Source organism: Trichomycterus rosablanca, chromosome 19 (genome assembly GCF_030014385.1).
Source record: "Trichomycterus rosablanca isolate fTriRos1 chromosome 19, fTriRos1.hap1, whole genome shotgun sequence".
Taxonomy (NCBI): Eukaryota; Metazoa; Chordata; class Actinopteri; order Siluriformes; family Trichomycteridae; genus Trichomycterus; species Trichomycterus rosablanca.
In genome coordinates this window covers 28,159,651-28,177,826 of record NC_086006.1, presented here as the reverse complement: position 1 = coordinate 28,177,826, position 18,176 = coordinate 28,159,651, and the positions used below count along the sequence as shown (strand labels likewise).

Below are 18,176 nucleotides of genomic sequence, written 5' to 3'. Positions count from 1 at the left end.
CGACTCCAGCCTCCTCCCTCCTCCATCCTCCCTCCTCACTCCATTCATCCTTCCGACTCCCTCCCGACTCTCTCCATCCTCCCTCCCGACTCTCTACCTGCTCCTCCCGACTCTCTCCATCCTCCCTCCTCACTCCATTCATCCTTCCGACTCCCTCCCGACTCCCTCCATCCTCCCTCCCGACTCTCTACCTGCTCCTCCCGACTCCCTCCTCCATCCTCCCGACTCCCTCCTCCATCCTCCCGACTGCCTCCCTCCTCCCGACTCCCTCCTCACTCCATTCATCCTTCCGACTCCCTCCCGACTCCCTCCTCCATCCTCCCGACTCTCTACCTGCTCCTCCCGACTCTCTCCATCCTCCCTCCTCACTCCATTCATCCTTCCGACTCCCTCCCGACTCTCTCCATCCTCCCTCCTCACTCCATTCATCCTTCCGACTCCCTCCCGACTCCCTCCATCCTCCCTCCCGACTCTCTACCTGCTCCTCCCGACTCCCTCCTCCATCCTCCCGACTCCCTCCTCCCGACTCCCTCCTCACTCCATTCATCCTTCCGACTCCCTCCCGACTCTCTCCATCCTCCCTCCTCACTCCATTCATCCTTCCGACTCCCTCCCGACTCTCTCCATCCTCCCTCCTCACTCCATTCATCCTTCCGACTCCCTCCCGACTCCCTCCATCCTCCCTCCCGACTCTCTACCTGCTCCTCCCGACTCCCTCCTCCATCCTCCCGACTCCCTCCTCCATCCTCCCGACTGCCTCCCTCCTCCCGACTCCCTCCTCACTCCATTCATCCTTCCGACTCCCTCCCGACTCTCTCCATCCTCCCTCCCGACTCCCTCCATCCTCCCTCCCGACTCTCTCCTCCCTCCCGACTCCCTCCTCCCTCCCTCCTCCATCCTCCCTCCTCCCTCCATCCTCCCTCCAACCTCCCGACTCCATCCCGACTCATCCTCCCAACTCCCTCCATCCTCCCGACTTCCTCCTCCCGACTCCCTCCTCCCTCCCTCCTCCATCCTCCCTCCTCCCTCCATCCTCCCTCCAACCTCCCGACTCCATCCTCCCGACTCCCTCCCGACTCATCCTCCCAACTCCCTCCATCCTCCCGACTTCCTCCTCCCGACTCCCTCCTCCCTACCTGCTCTCTCCTCCCGACTCTCTCCATCCTCCCTCCCGACTCCCTACCTGCTCCCGACTCCCTCCCGACTCATCCTCTCGACTCCATCCTCCCGACTTCCTCCTCCCGACTCCCTCCTCCCTACCTGCTCTCTCCTCCCGACTCTCTCCATCCTCCCTCCCGACTCCCTACCTGCTCCCGACTCCCTCCCGACTCATCCTCTCGACTCCATCCTCCCGACTTCCTCCTCCCGACTCCCTCCTCCCTACCTGCTCCATCCTCCCGACTCCCTCCTCCCGACTCCCTCCATCCTCCCGACTCCCTCTCGACTCCATCCTCCCAACTCCATCCTCCCTCCCAACTCCATCCTCAGACTCCCTCCATCCTCCCTCCATCCTCCCGACTCCCTCCTCCATCCTCCCGACTCCATCCTCCCGACTCCCTCTATCCTTCCTCCTCCCGACTCCCTCCATCCTCTCGACTCCCTCCATCCTCCCGACTCCCTCCATTCTCCCTCCCAACTCCCTCCATCCTCCCTCCCGACTCCATCCTCCCGACTCCCTCCATCCTCCCTCCCGACTCCATCCTCCCGACTCCCTCCATCCTCCCTCCCGACTCCATCCTCCAGACTCCCTCCATCCTCCCTCCCGACTCCATCCTCCAGACTCCCTCCATCCTCCCTCCTGACTCCCTACCTGCTCCCTCCTACCTGCTCCCTCCATCCTCCCTCCCGACTCCCTCCATCCTCCTGACTCCCTACATCCTCCCTCTTCCCTACCCGCTCCCGACTCGCGACTCCCTCCTCGCCAGAGTTTTAGCTTATTAAGCTAACACAGTTAGCCTCAGTTAACCCTAACCCTAGGTCTGTGTAGGGAGCACGCTAGGTTTTCAGACAGACCCGTAATCAACCACAGGTCTCAGTAAAGTGTCGAATCCCTGATTTCCATTTTTATTTGCATTTCTCATCCCGACTCAGGAACCGGATTCGTCTGGTAAAGATTAGAAGCTGTTCTGCGGTTTGGCGCTATAGCACTTGTACCTCGCGTCTTACCCGCGGACGCCGGCGTTCAGGCGTTAGCCTGCAGAATAAATCCATTTGATCCGTGAGGAAGGCGGACGGCGTGGGAATTAGATACGTCCTCGGTTGTTTTCTTTCTGCCGTGTTGTGGGTAATGAAGAGGCTCTTGTCAGGTTGAAAGCTAATTCTGGAGGGCCGCGCAGCCTTTTAGCCTAGCGCGCTCGCTACCTTATTAGCATGCGCCGCCGCGTCCGGGAGAGCTTACCGGCCCGGACTTATTTACCCACCACGGGAAACCGAATCCCAGTAACACGCGCGGGCGTGAGGCTTAACGTGCACGGCGGTGAAGAGACCGTCCACATCACCACAACACGACCAAAAGTTTGTAGACGGGACTAATTTATGTTTCTTTCTTTCGATTTGGCTCCGTTAGCTGTTGCGAGCAGGTTCAAACCAAATCTGTCGGTCATTTTGGTTTATGGTGATTGGGAACACAGCCTAGCTCAAACTCACCGTGTCCTTTAGAGTGGCTGTGTCTCAAATCACACTCTACTGTACCGAATAGCACAGTGGGCAAATCCAGTGGTCAGGTAACAGTCTGAAAAATGGAACAGAAGAACCCGTGACCCTTCTGAAAACTTGAGGGGTCTCCAATGGAGCTCCAGAGATGGATGGATGACCTCAAGCATAGTACCAAAACAACACTGGAGTGACATGGAGAAATACTGGCTGTTAAACCCCATCAGAAACCAGCAAGACCAGCATTGAACCCCATCAGAAACCAGCAAGACCAGTATGAAACCCAAACAAACGCTGGTCTTGACCATCAGAAACCAGCAAGACCAGCATGAAGCCCCATCAGAAACCAGAAAGACTACCAGAAACCAGCATAAATCCCCAACAAATGCTGGTCATTGACCATCAAAAGCCAACAGGACCATCAGAAACCAGAAAGACCAGCAGGAAACTTAAACAAATCTTGGTCTTAGTCTTATTATGATGGCTAGTCTGTTGTATGCTAATTAAGCTGGTTTTTGCTGGTCACTCACTGTTGGCTGTTTAGTTTCTCGTACAGAACCAGTACTGACCAGTTTAACCAGCAATAGTTCAGTACTGGGAGGAGAAACCAGCTCTGAAGATCCTGAACTATTTCGGAGAGGAACTCTCACCGTGTACGATTCTCTTATTTAGCCTCTGATTTAGAACGATCCTTCACCCAGAGCCGCCGTGCTAATGTAGCTACTGTAATAGCGAGCTGATGGCGGACAGTTAGCATTAGGTGCTTTTATTACGCTAATGGAGCTTACAGGCTTTTAGCCATAATTAGCAACATTAGCATATTGAGAGCATTTGATAATGGAGTCTCAGAACAGAGAGGAACCGACACGCTCATACATGTTAGAACATCACTGCTGTCAGGGTTCAATTCCCTCCTGTGTGGAGTTTTGCATGTTCCCCCATTACAGACACGTGCAGTCAGGTTAACTGAGCAGTCTGGCGCCCCCTGCTGGTCAGATGAAACCCTCGGACATCCAGCTGCACCGAGACAACGGCTGGGCTGTTTCAATCGTGCAGTCGCCCGACCGGCCGATAGCACCGCTGGGATTCGAACCCTGGATCCATTTCCAAGTCAGATCAGAAGAAAAGATCTACACACGCTCGGCATTCTGGGTAAAAAACACGGCTCAGCGCTACAGGCAACGCGAGCTAGAACACACACACACCTGTAAACACACTCCTACACATGCCTACACACACTTCCACACACACACACACCTATAAACACACATGCACATAAACACACACACACACGTATAAACACTCACAAACTTATCTACACACATTTCCACACACTCACACACACACACACACCTATAAACACACATGAACATAAACGCACACACACACCTACAAACACACACACATAAACACTCACAAACGCATCTACACACACCGAAACCCTACACACAAACACACAGACACACATACACACATAAACACACACACTTACACACACCTATAAACACATGCACATAAACACACACACCTATAAACACTCACAAACGCATCTACACACACACCGACAGACATACACACGCCTACACAAACACACAGACACACATACACACGTCTACACAAACACAGACACACACACACACACACCTACATACACACACACCGACAGACATACACACGCCTACACACAAACACACAGACACACATACACACGCCTACACACAAACACACAGACACACATACACACATCTACACAAACAAACAGACACACATACATACGCCTACACACACTTATAACCACACAAAAACACACACACCAACACCTACATACACACACACCTACATACACACACACCTACATACACACACACACACACACCACACCTATAACCACACAAAAACACACACACACCAACTCCTACACACACACACACACACACACCTATAAACACACACAAACACACACCTATAAACACACAAACACACACACACCTACACCCACATAAACACATAAACACACACAACTACACACACACACACCTATAAACACACAATCACACTCCTACACAGAATCACACACACACTAACACACACGTACACACACACTATCTTAAAAAGTAGACATCACGCACAAACATATCTATGACCATGTTGGGACCCTGACCAGGGTAAACATGAGTGTGTGTGTGTGTGTGTGTGTGTGTGTGTGCCACATCCGGCTCGGAAACACAAAACCGAACGCAGCGGCGTGATCGGTTCACTCACAAACGAGGGAATAAAGCCGCCAAAAAGCATCACGGTCACAAACGAAAGCGAGTCGGACCATGAGAGCACGTCAGGTCAGACGCCTGGCTCACAGTCTACGTTCCGATTCATCCCAAAGACGTTCAGTAGGGTTGTACATAAAAAAGAGGAAACGTTATTGACCTCACACAGTCACAGTGGAACGAAGAGCCTTCCCCAAACTGTTTCCACAGAGCTGAAATCACGTCATGAATTTATTAGAACTGATTTTATGCTCCTGTTAGCTGTGAGTGAGACAAAACCCCAGAACTCCACAATAAAACGGTGTCCACATATATACACACACACACACACACATATATACGTATATATATACACACACACACACACACACATATATATATATACACACACACACACACACATATATATATATACACACACACACACACACATATATATATATTTATACATTTATATTCCCCCTGTGTTTCTGTTCCTCATTGTTCTCTCACTGGAGGTTTTAATGAGCTGGTCAGTCGGTTCTGGACACGATCTGTTACTCTTTTGTTTCCGGATGCTCGTCTTTCTTTTCTTTCCTCCCCCACAGCGACCAAAAAATAATAAAGAAATAAATATAAAAACCGCTGATGAGGAGCGACCGCGACACGATCAGACGCCTCCAGAATAAAAGAGACGGAGCAGTACGGCGCTTTCATATTTCTGTACATTAATGGTAATAATACAGCTCTGGCGAGGCGGGTTCAGTTTGTCCTCGTGTACCGCGTCCGCTTTATTATGAAACACGTTTCTGATGCCAATCAGGATCATTTCAGTAATTATCTGGTGTCTCAATCATAATAAAAAACTAGTCTCGTTTAATTCTATATTACATTTCAGCGCTGAACAAACACGATCATCAAAAAAGTTTGGACAGTTGGTGAGTTATTACATTTTTATATTTAATGTTTTATGTTTGAAATTTATTCAACATTCCTCGTTTCATCCCTAAAACCAAAAATGTTGAGACGACTTTATTTTTGATGCATTTTCTCCCCATTTCCCTCCCGATTTAGCGACTCAGCGCTGCTGAGAGATACCAGATCGGATCTGAGGAGAGCACGTCGCCTCTTCCGACACGTGTACAGCCCTCCTCTTCTCACTCCTGCATTCTGCACAGGCTTCTGTTCTGCCAATCAGGGTCCGTACACAGCGTATGAAGACCCTCCCATCAACACATAGTCCGGCCCCTACCCTGCAGCACTGCCAATTATGCCCGCTAGATAACACCGGAATATCCCGCTGGGCACTGTCGAGACGACTTTTATTATTTTCATGTTTTTATTTTTTTATGCACAGTTGGATAGAATTAAAGGATTTTTACAATCTACAGTCCAAAACATTACTAAAAGATTTAGTAGATCCAAAAAGAAAAAAAAAACAGAAGGAACAGAAAGAAAAATGTGACACCAGGTACATAAATACGGATTAAATATTAACATCACGGACAACCACATCCAACACGCCCACCATAACCGTAACGACTATTACGACAGCTAATAACCGCTTGTAGCGCCCGCGGGAACTTATAAAAACGCGTAGATCGCTCGGAGCGACGGAGACGCAGCTGAAAAACCGCCACTGTTTGTATTCGTCTGTCAGTAGTTCCACCACCACAGGGGGGCGCCAAAACCATAACGTGCACTAAACAGGTTTTACAGGGTCATGATGTTATAGCGCCAAGTCCTTAAATTAAAGAGAGCGTGAAGCTCTTCCTCATCCAGCATCATCCTCATCCTCCTCACCCTCTCACACCACAACTCTTCAATGCCTGATCTAACAAATGTGCTTCTGTCACAACGGGCACAAATTCCCACAGACTTTCTAAACCCTTCCACTTTTCCTAAAGCCAACATTTTTGGAACGGACCGTGTTCGTCTCATCATCAGGCGTCCACATACTTCTTAAAGAACTGATTCTGTTCCTGAAGAGGCTCCAACGTTCCACCACAAACTGTGGAAAAGATAATGAAGCAAGGCATTATGGGAAGGCCCCCCCACCCCCACACACTGCGGTTAGCGTCCTCGTCGTTTGTCTCTCTCTGATAAACCCGGTGTTATGAAGTTCTCTCTAACGTCGTTATTATTATTAAAATCTTTCCGCTCGGGTTTCCCGACCCCCCACCCCCCCCTCGGCGACGCCCCCCCGCCGCCGCAGACCGTAAATCCGCGGCTCTCCGCGCACATAAATCACGCGGCCGGGAGATCGGCGGCGATAACGGCGCGCGGCTCCGAGAAGAATCCGCCCGAGCAATCCAACAATAACAGACGAGAGGAAACGGACGAGCTCTCAACGACTGATAAGAGAGAAACACGAGCCGAGCTGTCGTAACGGCGTACAGAACGAGTGTGTGTGTGTGTGTGTGTTATATGCTTCCAGCTTTTCTGCAACAGTTTAGGGAAGGTCCTTTACCATTCCAGCATGACTGTGCCCCCTGGTTTAAAGAAACTCCAGCGTCCTGCACAGAGCACCACTCAACAGCTCTGGGATGAAGCGGAACCTCACCTGATAAATCAGCGCCAGTCATACTGGCTAAACTGGCACAAATTCCCACAGACACACTTCAAAGTCTCGTCAGAAGCTTCTCAGAAGCTAGCTTTGAGATTTTCCTTTACTGGACCCCAGAAACACAACATCATACTTTATCCTTCCTCCACTATACTTCACAGTTGGCACTATGCAGTCAAGTGACGTTCGTCTCCCTGTCGGTCATGGACGTTACCATGGAGTCCTTCAAGGGCTTCAACTCACAAGATTTCGGAGTGTGTCTGTGGGAATCTGGCACTGTGCTTGAGAAGATTTGGTTTGCAGTTGGTGTTCCAATTCATCCCAAAGGTGTTTAACGGAGTTGAGGTCAGAGATCTGTGCAGGACACTGGAGCTTTTCTTCTCGTCTTTATAGAGCTCGCTCGTGCTGAAACAGGAGAGGACCTTCCCTAAACTGTTGCTGCCAAGTCAGAAGCATAATAATAATAATAATTTCCTTTATATGATTGATCTGTTTTAGCTGTTGGTGACGGTCGTGGCCGAAACACATGGATTTAAATGTAAACGTCATTAAAGGGGCGTCCCGATACTTTTGACCGGGTTGTTTTCGCTCTGGTTATAAAAATACACAAAGATTTAATCAAGTCGTTACAAAACTAAACGATCAGCAGATTCGCCTGATTCCTGAATATTGTACAGCGGCTCAGTGGGGGGTAAACACACACGCGCGCACACACGCACACACATACACACACACACACACATACACACGCACACGCACACACTCACAAACACACATACACACGCACACACACACACACACACACACACACACACACCGAGACAGTAATATCTCATCTGTACAGTCTCATCGCAGCACAAACCCGATAACTCAAGCCTACGCAGCCGATCCAGGAGGACGAGACCTCTCACGGCAACCATTCATAGTGTGGTCTCAAACCTAGTGAGTAGAGCTGTGGACTGGCAACTGGAAGCTTGAGGGTTCGAATCCCCACTTATCCCAGTGGAATATTCCTCAAGTGCACCAGCGCTGGGATTCTGAACTGTCCGGGTTTGAATCTCAGCTCTGCTACCTGTCGGCTTGGCGCCCCAGTGCCTGAAGCAGACAGAATCGGCCGCTAGTCTGCTGGGTGGGAAAAGACGGTACTAAAATAAAAAGTGGGCGGGGTCTTCGAGGCCGTGTAAGGACCCTGGTTAGTATCCTGAGGCGTCTGTACAGAAGTGGAGGGGCGTGGAGATCAGCGCGTGACTCTCCGTGAGTGAGACTGACTTCACGCGCCGATCCATCAAAGTACGGGGGGATAAGAAGGGGTCGGTGGAGCGCACGTGTTGGAGGGAGAATATACCCTCCGTACGCCATCAGGGTCTCCAGCAGAGGAAGAGGAACTGGGTATGACTAAACTGGGGGAAAAAGGAGAAAATGCAGAAATAAAATAGCAAAAATAGACACAGATTTTAATTCATTATTTATTATTTTTAACGCATTTTCTCCCGATTTTTAGCGCTTCCTCTCTACTGGTGCTGACCCCCGTCCCTGATTGAGGAGAGCGAACTGACACGCCCCCTCCGACACGTGTGCAGTACCCGACTGCATCTTTTCACCTGCAAGAGGCGAGTTCATGTGCGGATCAGCCCTGTGCACAGAGAGCCACACCCTGATCAGCATTATTCCTCGACTCAGATGAAGCAGATGCCATCAATCGGCCAGCAGGGGTCGTTATTGCAGCAGTTAGGAGCACCCTATCCGGCTCCCTCCCTGTATAAACAACAGCCAACCGTCGTTCATGTGGCCGCCCAGTCCGAGCCGAGATTCCATACGATGTGTTTGAGATCCCAGCTCTGGTGTGCTAGCGTGTTTTACCGCTTTTATTCAAAGCAGCTTACAGTACTGTGACAGTATATCTGTCTAAGCAATTGAGAGTTAAGGGCCTTGCTCAAGGGCCCGACAGTGGCAACCTGGCAGAGGTGGGGCTTGAACCAGCGACCTTTCGAATACCAGTCCAGTACCTTAACCACTAGGCTTCAACTGCAATAGTGTTACGGGGTCACATTGGTGGAGGGTTTTAGCCACACCTTTTGTTCTTTTCTTATTGGTGCACGGGGCTTAAGTAGTCTAATCACGAGCACTATATATAGAAGTGGTGTGGGAATCCTTGTTGCCAGTTGGTCTCGTTAGGTCGTCGGACTAGAGCATTCTTAGTAGATCCCTGTTCCTATTTTGTTGAGCCTTTACCTCGGCTGTGTTTATTCTGTTTGTTGCAGGTGGGAGCGGTCCAGGCGATACTGGAGATTGGGACACTTACGTTTTAGAAGCCCTGGAACCGACTCCGTTCGTCTGGACATGTGTTATGTGCTTATGAACATTAACTTCCTTTACTTACGCTGTAGTATTTTGTTACATTGCTGATTGTAGTTTGGGGTACTGGTATTAAAACCCTCTTTCATTGATTTCTGTTTCTGAGCTTGATTTCCCGAGTAGTGGTTCCAAACTAACCTCTAGGGGTTGTTTGAATCCCCATAACAGTACCAACTGGCCCATTATGGAACCCTCGGGAAATCAGCCCGGATCAGATCCCGTTGCGCCCGCGTTTCCACCCGGAGCTAATTCCCAAGACCCAACAATGGCGTCCCTCGTGGAGAGCAACCGTGAGATCGTACGTTTCGTGTCGGATCTGGCACGTCAGGTGCAACGTATCTCGGAAGCCATCGCGGCACCTGCCCCCCCGTTTCCATCTCCGTCACGACCGGCTTCGTCGGGAATTTTCACGGCCGACGCTGTTCCGCTACCTGCCGACTCACCTCAGGTTCGTACCGATTCCGTTACGGTTCATCCTGAACCCTATTTCGGTGACCTAGATAAGTGCCGTGGTTTTGTGTACCAATGTGAATTGGTGTTTGGTATCCGTCCCTCCGGTTTCCCCACCGATGTGCACAAGATCACTTACATTATTGGTTTATTGCGTGGTCGGGCGCTCGCATGGGCGGAGGCTTCACAATCCACCGCTTCTCCGGCGGTTTGTACCTACCAAGCGTTCTTACAGCGTTTTTTAGCGGTTTTTGATAAACCTGAACGTGCTGGCGACGCGGACGATAGATTATTAGATCTTCGTCAGGGTAATAAGTCGGTGGCAGAATTCGCGGTGGATTTTGTTACCATTTCGGCCGATGCAGGGTGGAATGACACCGCCCTCAAGGCAGTGTTTAGACGGGCCTTGAATCCTCACATCCGGACTCAATTGGCCAACAGGGAGAAGCCTAACTCTCTCCAAGAACTGATAGACCTGGCCATTCGTCTGGATGGGATGACTCAGGGGGGGGCACTTCAGACCGGGGGGCTTAGAGCGGAATCTCCTAGTGGGGGGGTACCTATAGGTAGAAGGGGCACTTCATTCTCTCCCAGATCCTTGGAGGTACACGAGCCCATGCAACTGGGTAAGACCCAGATCACTGAAAGGCGGGCCCAATCCCCTCACAAGGATGGGACGTGCCGCTTCTGTGGTCAGAAGGGTCATTGGGCTGCCTGGTGTCCTAATCGGTCAAAAGATCAGGCTCGACCGTGAATTACGGGGCATGGTCGAGCCGAATCCCTACTAACCGTGTTCCCCGTTGTAATATAACTATCTCCCTGCACACCAGTAAGGGAAGATTCTCTTCTCGGGCACTGATAGACTCTGGTTCAGAGGAGAATTTGATTGACGCCAAGTTTGCAGTTAGTTTGGGTTGCAAACTGGTAAGGTTAGAGGTTCCCTTAAGCACTATCGCAGTGGATGGACGTAGATTAACTCATATTACGCACCGCACAGTTCCTGTTTGGATGACAGTGAAGCAGACTCATAAAGAGATGATCTGTTTTTCTGTTTTTCTTTCTCCTGACACACCAGTGATTCTTGGGCATCCGTGGCTGCGTACTCATAACCCTCAGTTCGATTGGGGCAAGGGGCGAATTACTTCGTGGGGCCGGGAATGTCTATCTCGGTGTCTACGTTCGGACGAAGGGAAGAAGGTGGCGTCGCTTAGGGTCTCTACTGACTTAACTAACGTTCCATCCATTTATCACGATCTCAAGGAAGTCTTTTCTAAAGACAATGCCTGTCAGTTACCACCACACCGCAGTTACGATTGTGCTATTGACCTCCTCCCGGGCGCACCACTCCCCAAGAGCAAGTCTTTTCGATTGTCAATTCCCGAACGGAAGGCTATGGACACCTACGTTGCGGATTGTCTCGCTACGGGTCTCATACGTGCCTCTTCGTCGCCACTGGGGGCGGGATTTTTTTTTATTGAAAAGAAGGACAAGTCCTTACGGCCTTGCATTGATTACCGGGGGTTGAATAAGATTACTATTCGTAATAAGTACCCCTTACCCCTCATCTCTACGGTGTTCGAATCCGTGCAAGGGGCGGTAATTTTTTCTAAATTGGACCTTCGGAACGCTTATCATTTGGTCCGGATTAGACAGGGCGACGAGTGGAAGACGGCATTTAACACACCTAGTGGGCACTACGAATATTGCGTGGTCCCGTTTGGTCTCACTAACGCACCTGCCGTGTTTCAAAATTTAGTTAATGACGTTCTAAGGGATTTCCTTGACCATTTTGTGTTTGTCTATCTGGACGATATTCTCATTTTTTCGCGTTCAGTTCAAGAGCACCTTGCACATGTCCGGCAGGTCCTGACTCGACTTTTAGAAAATCAGCTATTTGTAAAGGCTGAGAAGTGCGAGTTCCACAAGGACTCAATTTCCTTCCTAGGATTTATAATCCAGGCCAATAGTATTAAGGCGGATCCAGAGAAGATTCGGGCGATTCGTGAATGGAGGGTGCCCTCTTCTCGTACTGAACTTCAGCGTTTTTTAGGTTTTGCGAACTTTTACAGGAAGTTCATTAAGGGGTATAGCAATATAGCTAACCCTTTGACGACCCTCACCTCGACGAAGAGACAATTCAAGTGGACCAGAGAGGCTCAAGACGCGTTCGAGGACTTGAAGGACCGATTCACGTCCGCCCCGATCCTGGCTCAACCGGACCCATCCTTGCAATTCGTGGTTGAAGTGGATGCCTCCAACACGGGAGTGGGAGCTGTTCTTTCCCAACGTTCGGGTAAGGAAAGTCGTCTCCACCCATGCGCTTTTTTCTCCAGGAAGCTATCACCGGCCGAGAAGAATTATGACATCGGCAACCGGGAGCTATTGGCAGTTAAGATGGCCCTGGAGGAATGGAGACATTGGTTGGAGGGGGCAGAGAAACCGTTTGTGGTCTGGACCGATCACAAGAATCTGTCCTATGTGCAGACGGCCAAGAGACTGAACTCCAGATTGGCAAGGTGGGCGTTATTTTTTGATCGATTTAATTTTATCCTCACCTATCGTCCAGGCACCAAGAACACTAAGCCAGACGCTCTTTCGAGACTCCATCCGGGGGCGGAGGACACAGACGCAGAGGGGTCCGTACTTCCGACGGCTCGAGTGATCGCTGGGGTCTCTTGGGGGCTTCGTCGATCCATCGAGAGGGCCCTACGCGCTGACCCTGACCCGGGCACAGGACCGTCCAACCGCCAGTTTGTGCCTACAACAGCCAGATCGGAGGTACTGAAATGGACGCACGACTCCAAATTCGCCTGCCATCCGGGGGTGGCCAGGACGGAAGATTTGGTTCGGAGACATTTCTGGTGGCCTTCCTTGTCTACTGACGTGAGGGAGTTCGTCACAGCATGCCCCGTCTGCGCCCGCAACAAGGCGTCTCATGCACCACCTGCGGGGTTGGTTCAGCCTCTGCCGATTCCAGGGCGGCCCTGGTCCCACATAGCTCTGGATTTTATCACAGGACTTCCACCGTCGAACGGTAAGACTGTGATTTTAAATGTGGTGGATCGGTTTTCCAAGACTATCAGACTGTTTGCTTTACCTAAACTCCCTTCCGCGCTGGAAACAGCCACTTTGGTATTTGACAATGTTTTTAAGGTCCACGGGATTCCCGCGGACATTGTGTCGGACAGAGGACCACAGTTCGTGTCACAGGTCTGGAGAGCCTTTTGCAAGGCATTGGGGGCGTCGGTCAGCCTTTCGTCGGGGTTCCACCCGCAGTCTAATGGTCAGACGGAAAGGGCTAACCAGGAGGTGGAGACTGCGCTGCGCTGTGTAGCCGCTCAACACCCTAACAGCTGGAGCAAGTTCTTGTCCTGGGCGGAGTACGCTCACAACACGGCACGAAGCGCAGCCACAGGAAGGTCGCCGTTCGAGGCCGCTTTGGGTTATCTTCCACCATTATTTCCGGAGGGCGAGGTGGACATAGCAGTCCCATCAGTAGCTCATCACATGAGGAGGTGTAGGAAGATGTGGAGGAACACGCGCATCGCTCTCCGCCAAGCCCAAGCGACCACGGTCATCTCCGGGAATAGACGGCGACGGCCGAGCCCGCTGTACAAGGTGGGACAACTAGTTTGGTTATCCTCTAAAAACATTCCTTTAAGGGTGGAATCTAACAAACTAGCCCCCCGATTTATTGGTCCTTATCCCATTACTCGTGTCATCAGTTCATCGGCAATTCGGCTTAAGCTTCCTCGCCACATGAAGATTCATCCCACATTCCATGTGTCCCACATTAAACCGGTGCTGCATTCTCCACTTAATTCTTCCCCGAATGAGACACCAGGACCTCGATTAGTGGAGAATCAACCCGCCTACACGGTGCGCCGGCTGCTGGACTCCAGGAGACGGGGCAGGGGGATCCAGTTCCTCGTCGACTGGCAGGGGTACGGACCGGAGGAACGTTGCTGGGTGCCGAGATCTGCCATCCTCGACCCTTCGCTCATCCAACAGTTTCGGAGAGAGTTCCCGGGCAAGTTGGTTAGGGTGCCGAGAGACACCCGTTAAGGGGGGGGTACTGTTACGGGGTCACATTGGTGGAGGGTTTTAGCCACACCTTTTGTTCTTTTCTTATTGGTGCACGGGGCTTAAGTAGTCTAATCACGAGCACTATATATAGAAGTGGTGTGGGAATCCTTGTTGCCAGTTGGTCTCGTTAGGTCGTCGGACTAGAGCATTCTTAGTAGATCCCTGTTCCTATTTTGTTGAGCCTTTACCTCGGCTGTGTTTATTCTGTTTGTTGCAGGTGGGAGCGGTCCAGGCGATACTGGAGATTGGGACACTTACGTTTTAGAAGCCCTGGAACCGACTCCGTTCGTCTGGACATGTGTTATGTGCTTATGAACATTAACTTCCTTTACTTACGCTGTAGTATTTTGTTACATTGCTGATTGTAGTTTGGGGTACTGGTATTAAAACCCTCTTTCATTGATTTCTGTTTCTGAGCTTGATTTCCCGAGTAGTGGTTCCAAACTAACCTCTAGGGGTTGTTTGAATCCCCATAACACAATAGAATGGAACAGAACTGTCACAATTACAGACTGTAGGTAATCTGCTGCTTCTTACAAGACTTAGGAGCATGGATGTAGGAATTTGTGCCCTAAAGCTTGTTCATGCTGGAACAGGGCAGGACCTTCCCTAAACTGTTGCTGCAAAGTCGGAAGCATGGAAGTTCCTTTATATGACGGATTTATTTCACCTGTTAGTCACAGTCGTTGCTGAAACACATGAATTCACTCATTAGAAGGGGCGTCCCAATACTTTTGTCCATGTTTATGTGTTTTGTTTAGATTTTTATAAAATTTTATTTATTAATAATTGAAGTTAAACCGGTTGTTTGAACTTCTCAGACTTTTTTACGTCTCTGGGAGGAAGCCGACACAAACACGGCCGAGCCGGAGGGGAGAAACACGGGCGGGGATCAATGCCGAGTTTCCAATTAGTCTGGACGGGCGGCGGTGGGGAGAGATTAGCGGCCGGGCGTCGATTAGATTTCCCGCTCCGTCGGCCGACCAAACAAAGTTAGCTGTGTGAATAATCGCTACGCCGGATACGCTAAGAGGGGGAAGAGGAACGTACGATCGATGAGGAATGACAGAACGAAGATCTGAGGGTCTGTGGGAGAACCTGCTACGTTTCAATTCTGCCCCTATAAAACCATGGCTTGTTGAGTCTGGAATGAAACGAGGCTGGTAGACACGTTTGGGACGTATTAGAATGCGGACCAACCCCTCCGGTCCACCATCAGTCAGTGCCTGACCTCACAAATACACACACACACACACACACACACTCCGGAGGAGTCGAGGCAGCTTATAACCTTCATTTAGAAACAGCGCTCAGGTGTCCACATATTTTTGGCCCTATAGTGTATAAATAATTTTACAGCTCAGGATCAGATCAGTGCGTTTCTGTTACGTATCTATGACAAAAGCTATAAGCATTCATAAGCAAGTCTAGGCATCTAGAGTCATCTGTACTCATGTAGCCTCATCTATCATCGTAAAGCATTCATAAACCTTCATAGGCATCTATACACAGTTATATTCACCTCTATGCATGTAAATACAACTATCATTCATAAGCATCTATGCACAGTTATAATCACCTCTAACCATGTGCACATCTATTATCATCATAAAGCATTCATAAGCATCTATATATAGTTATAATCACTACTAATCATGTGTGCACATCTATTATCATCATAAAACATCCATAAGCATCTATATATAGTTATAATCACTACTAATCATGTGTACACATCTATTATCATCATAAAACATCCATAAACCTTTACACACATTTATCATCTAGAAACATGCAGACACATCTCTCATCATCATAAAATATTCATAAACATTCATAAGCATCTATACACATAACTGCTAGGCATCCAGAGCAATCTCTAAGCGTGTAGACATCAACTATCATCTAAAAGCATTCATAAGCCTTCATAAGCATCTACACACATGTATAATCATCTCTAATCATCAATATACATCTATTATCATCTATAAGCATTCATAAGCCTCCACACACACCTATCATCTACATACATTTATAATAATCTCTAATCAAGCACACACGTTTATCATCTATAAGCATTCATAAGCATCCATACACTTTCACAATCATCTCTAATGATGCAGATACAGTATCTATCATCCACATAAAGCCTTCATTAGCCTTCATAAGCATCTACACACATTTATAATCACCTCTATGCATGCAAATACATCCACCATCATCATAAATATTTACAATCCTTTATAAGTATCTATACTTAGTTATAACCCCCTCTAATCTTGTATACACATTTTATCATCTGTAAGTCTTCATAAGCATCTATACACATTTATAAGCATTCATAAGCATTCTCAAGCATCTACTGTATATTCTATATGACGACTACATGCATATGTAACACATGTATACACATCTATAAGCATTTATAAGCATCTCTAGGCATCCAGAGTCATCTCTAAGCATGTAGACATCTATTATCATCTAAAAGCATTTATAAGCCTGTATAAGCATCTACATACATTTATAATCACCTCTAATCAAGCACACGTTTATCATCTATAAGCATTCATAAGCATCCATACACTTTCACAATCATCTCTAATGATGCAGACATCCATCGCCCTTGTAAAGCCTTTATAAGCCTTTATAAGCCTCTACACACATCCATCATCATCTATTATCATCTATAAGCATTTATAATCACTATTAATCATCTCTGAGCAGCTATAATACTGTGTGTCTATAAACTTCTGCACCACCTCATCTCTTCATCTACAGGAACCAAAACCATGAGCACACACACACACACACACACACACACACACACACACACACACTCACACACACACATATCATATCAGACGGACTGCAGCGTCCTCACCAGCGGAGTGTTAAATAAAGAACGAACCTGTGAGGAGGTTGGGAGAGTCGACCACGCCCCCCCAGATCTGGAGCTCATAAAAACTCTGAGAAAATCCGGCCGAGCACAGAGAGAAGGAGGAGGAGGAGGAGGAGGAGGAGGTCACCTGCAGCTCCTCCAGTGATCCCTGTAACACACACACACACACACACACACACACAGAGTTATATACAGTTACACACTCACACAGGTAAACTCATACACACACACACACAGTGTTACACACTCACACAGGTCAGCTCATACACACACAGAGTTATACACTCACACAGGTCAACTCATACACACACACACACACACAGTGTTACACACACACAGTTATATACAGTTACACACTCACACAGGTCAGCTCATACACACACACACACACACACACAGTGTTACACACTCACACAGGTCAGCTCATACACACACACACACACACACACAGGTCAACTCATACACACACACACACACAGTGTTACACACACACAGTTATATACAGTTACACACTCACACAGGTCAGCTCATACACACACAGTGTTACACACACACAGAGTTATATACAGTTACACACTCACACAGGTCAACTCATACACACACACACACACACAGTGTTACACACTCACACAGGTCAACTCATACACGCACACACACAAACACAGTGTTATACACAGTCACACACGAACACAGTGTTATACACAGTCACACACACACACATAGTGTTATACACACACACAGTGTTATACACAGTCACACACACACACATAGTGTTATACACAGTCACACACACACACATAGTGTTATACACACGAACACAGTGTTATACACAGTCACACACACACACATAGTGTTATACACACGAACACAGTGTTATACACAGTCACACACACACACACAGTGTTATACACACATAGCACTATAT

At 48.8% G+C, this 18,176-nt stretch overlaps 1 protein-coding gene across 1 annotated transcript in view; it reads right to left on the bottom strand.

The window, feature by feature from the left end:
* Positions 1–18,176, bottom strand: part of LOC134333207 (cadherin-4-like) — a 200,922-nt gene that overhangs the window by 175,498 nt on the left and 7,248 nt on the right. The window contains exon 2 of the mRNA XM_063015078.1: positions 17,261–17,399. Coding sequence (XP_062871148.1) covers positions 17,261–17,399 — 139 coding nt within the window. The remainder of the gene's footprint in view (positions 1–17,260; positions 17,400–18,176) is intronic.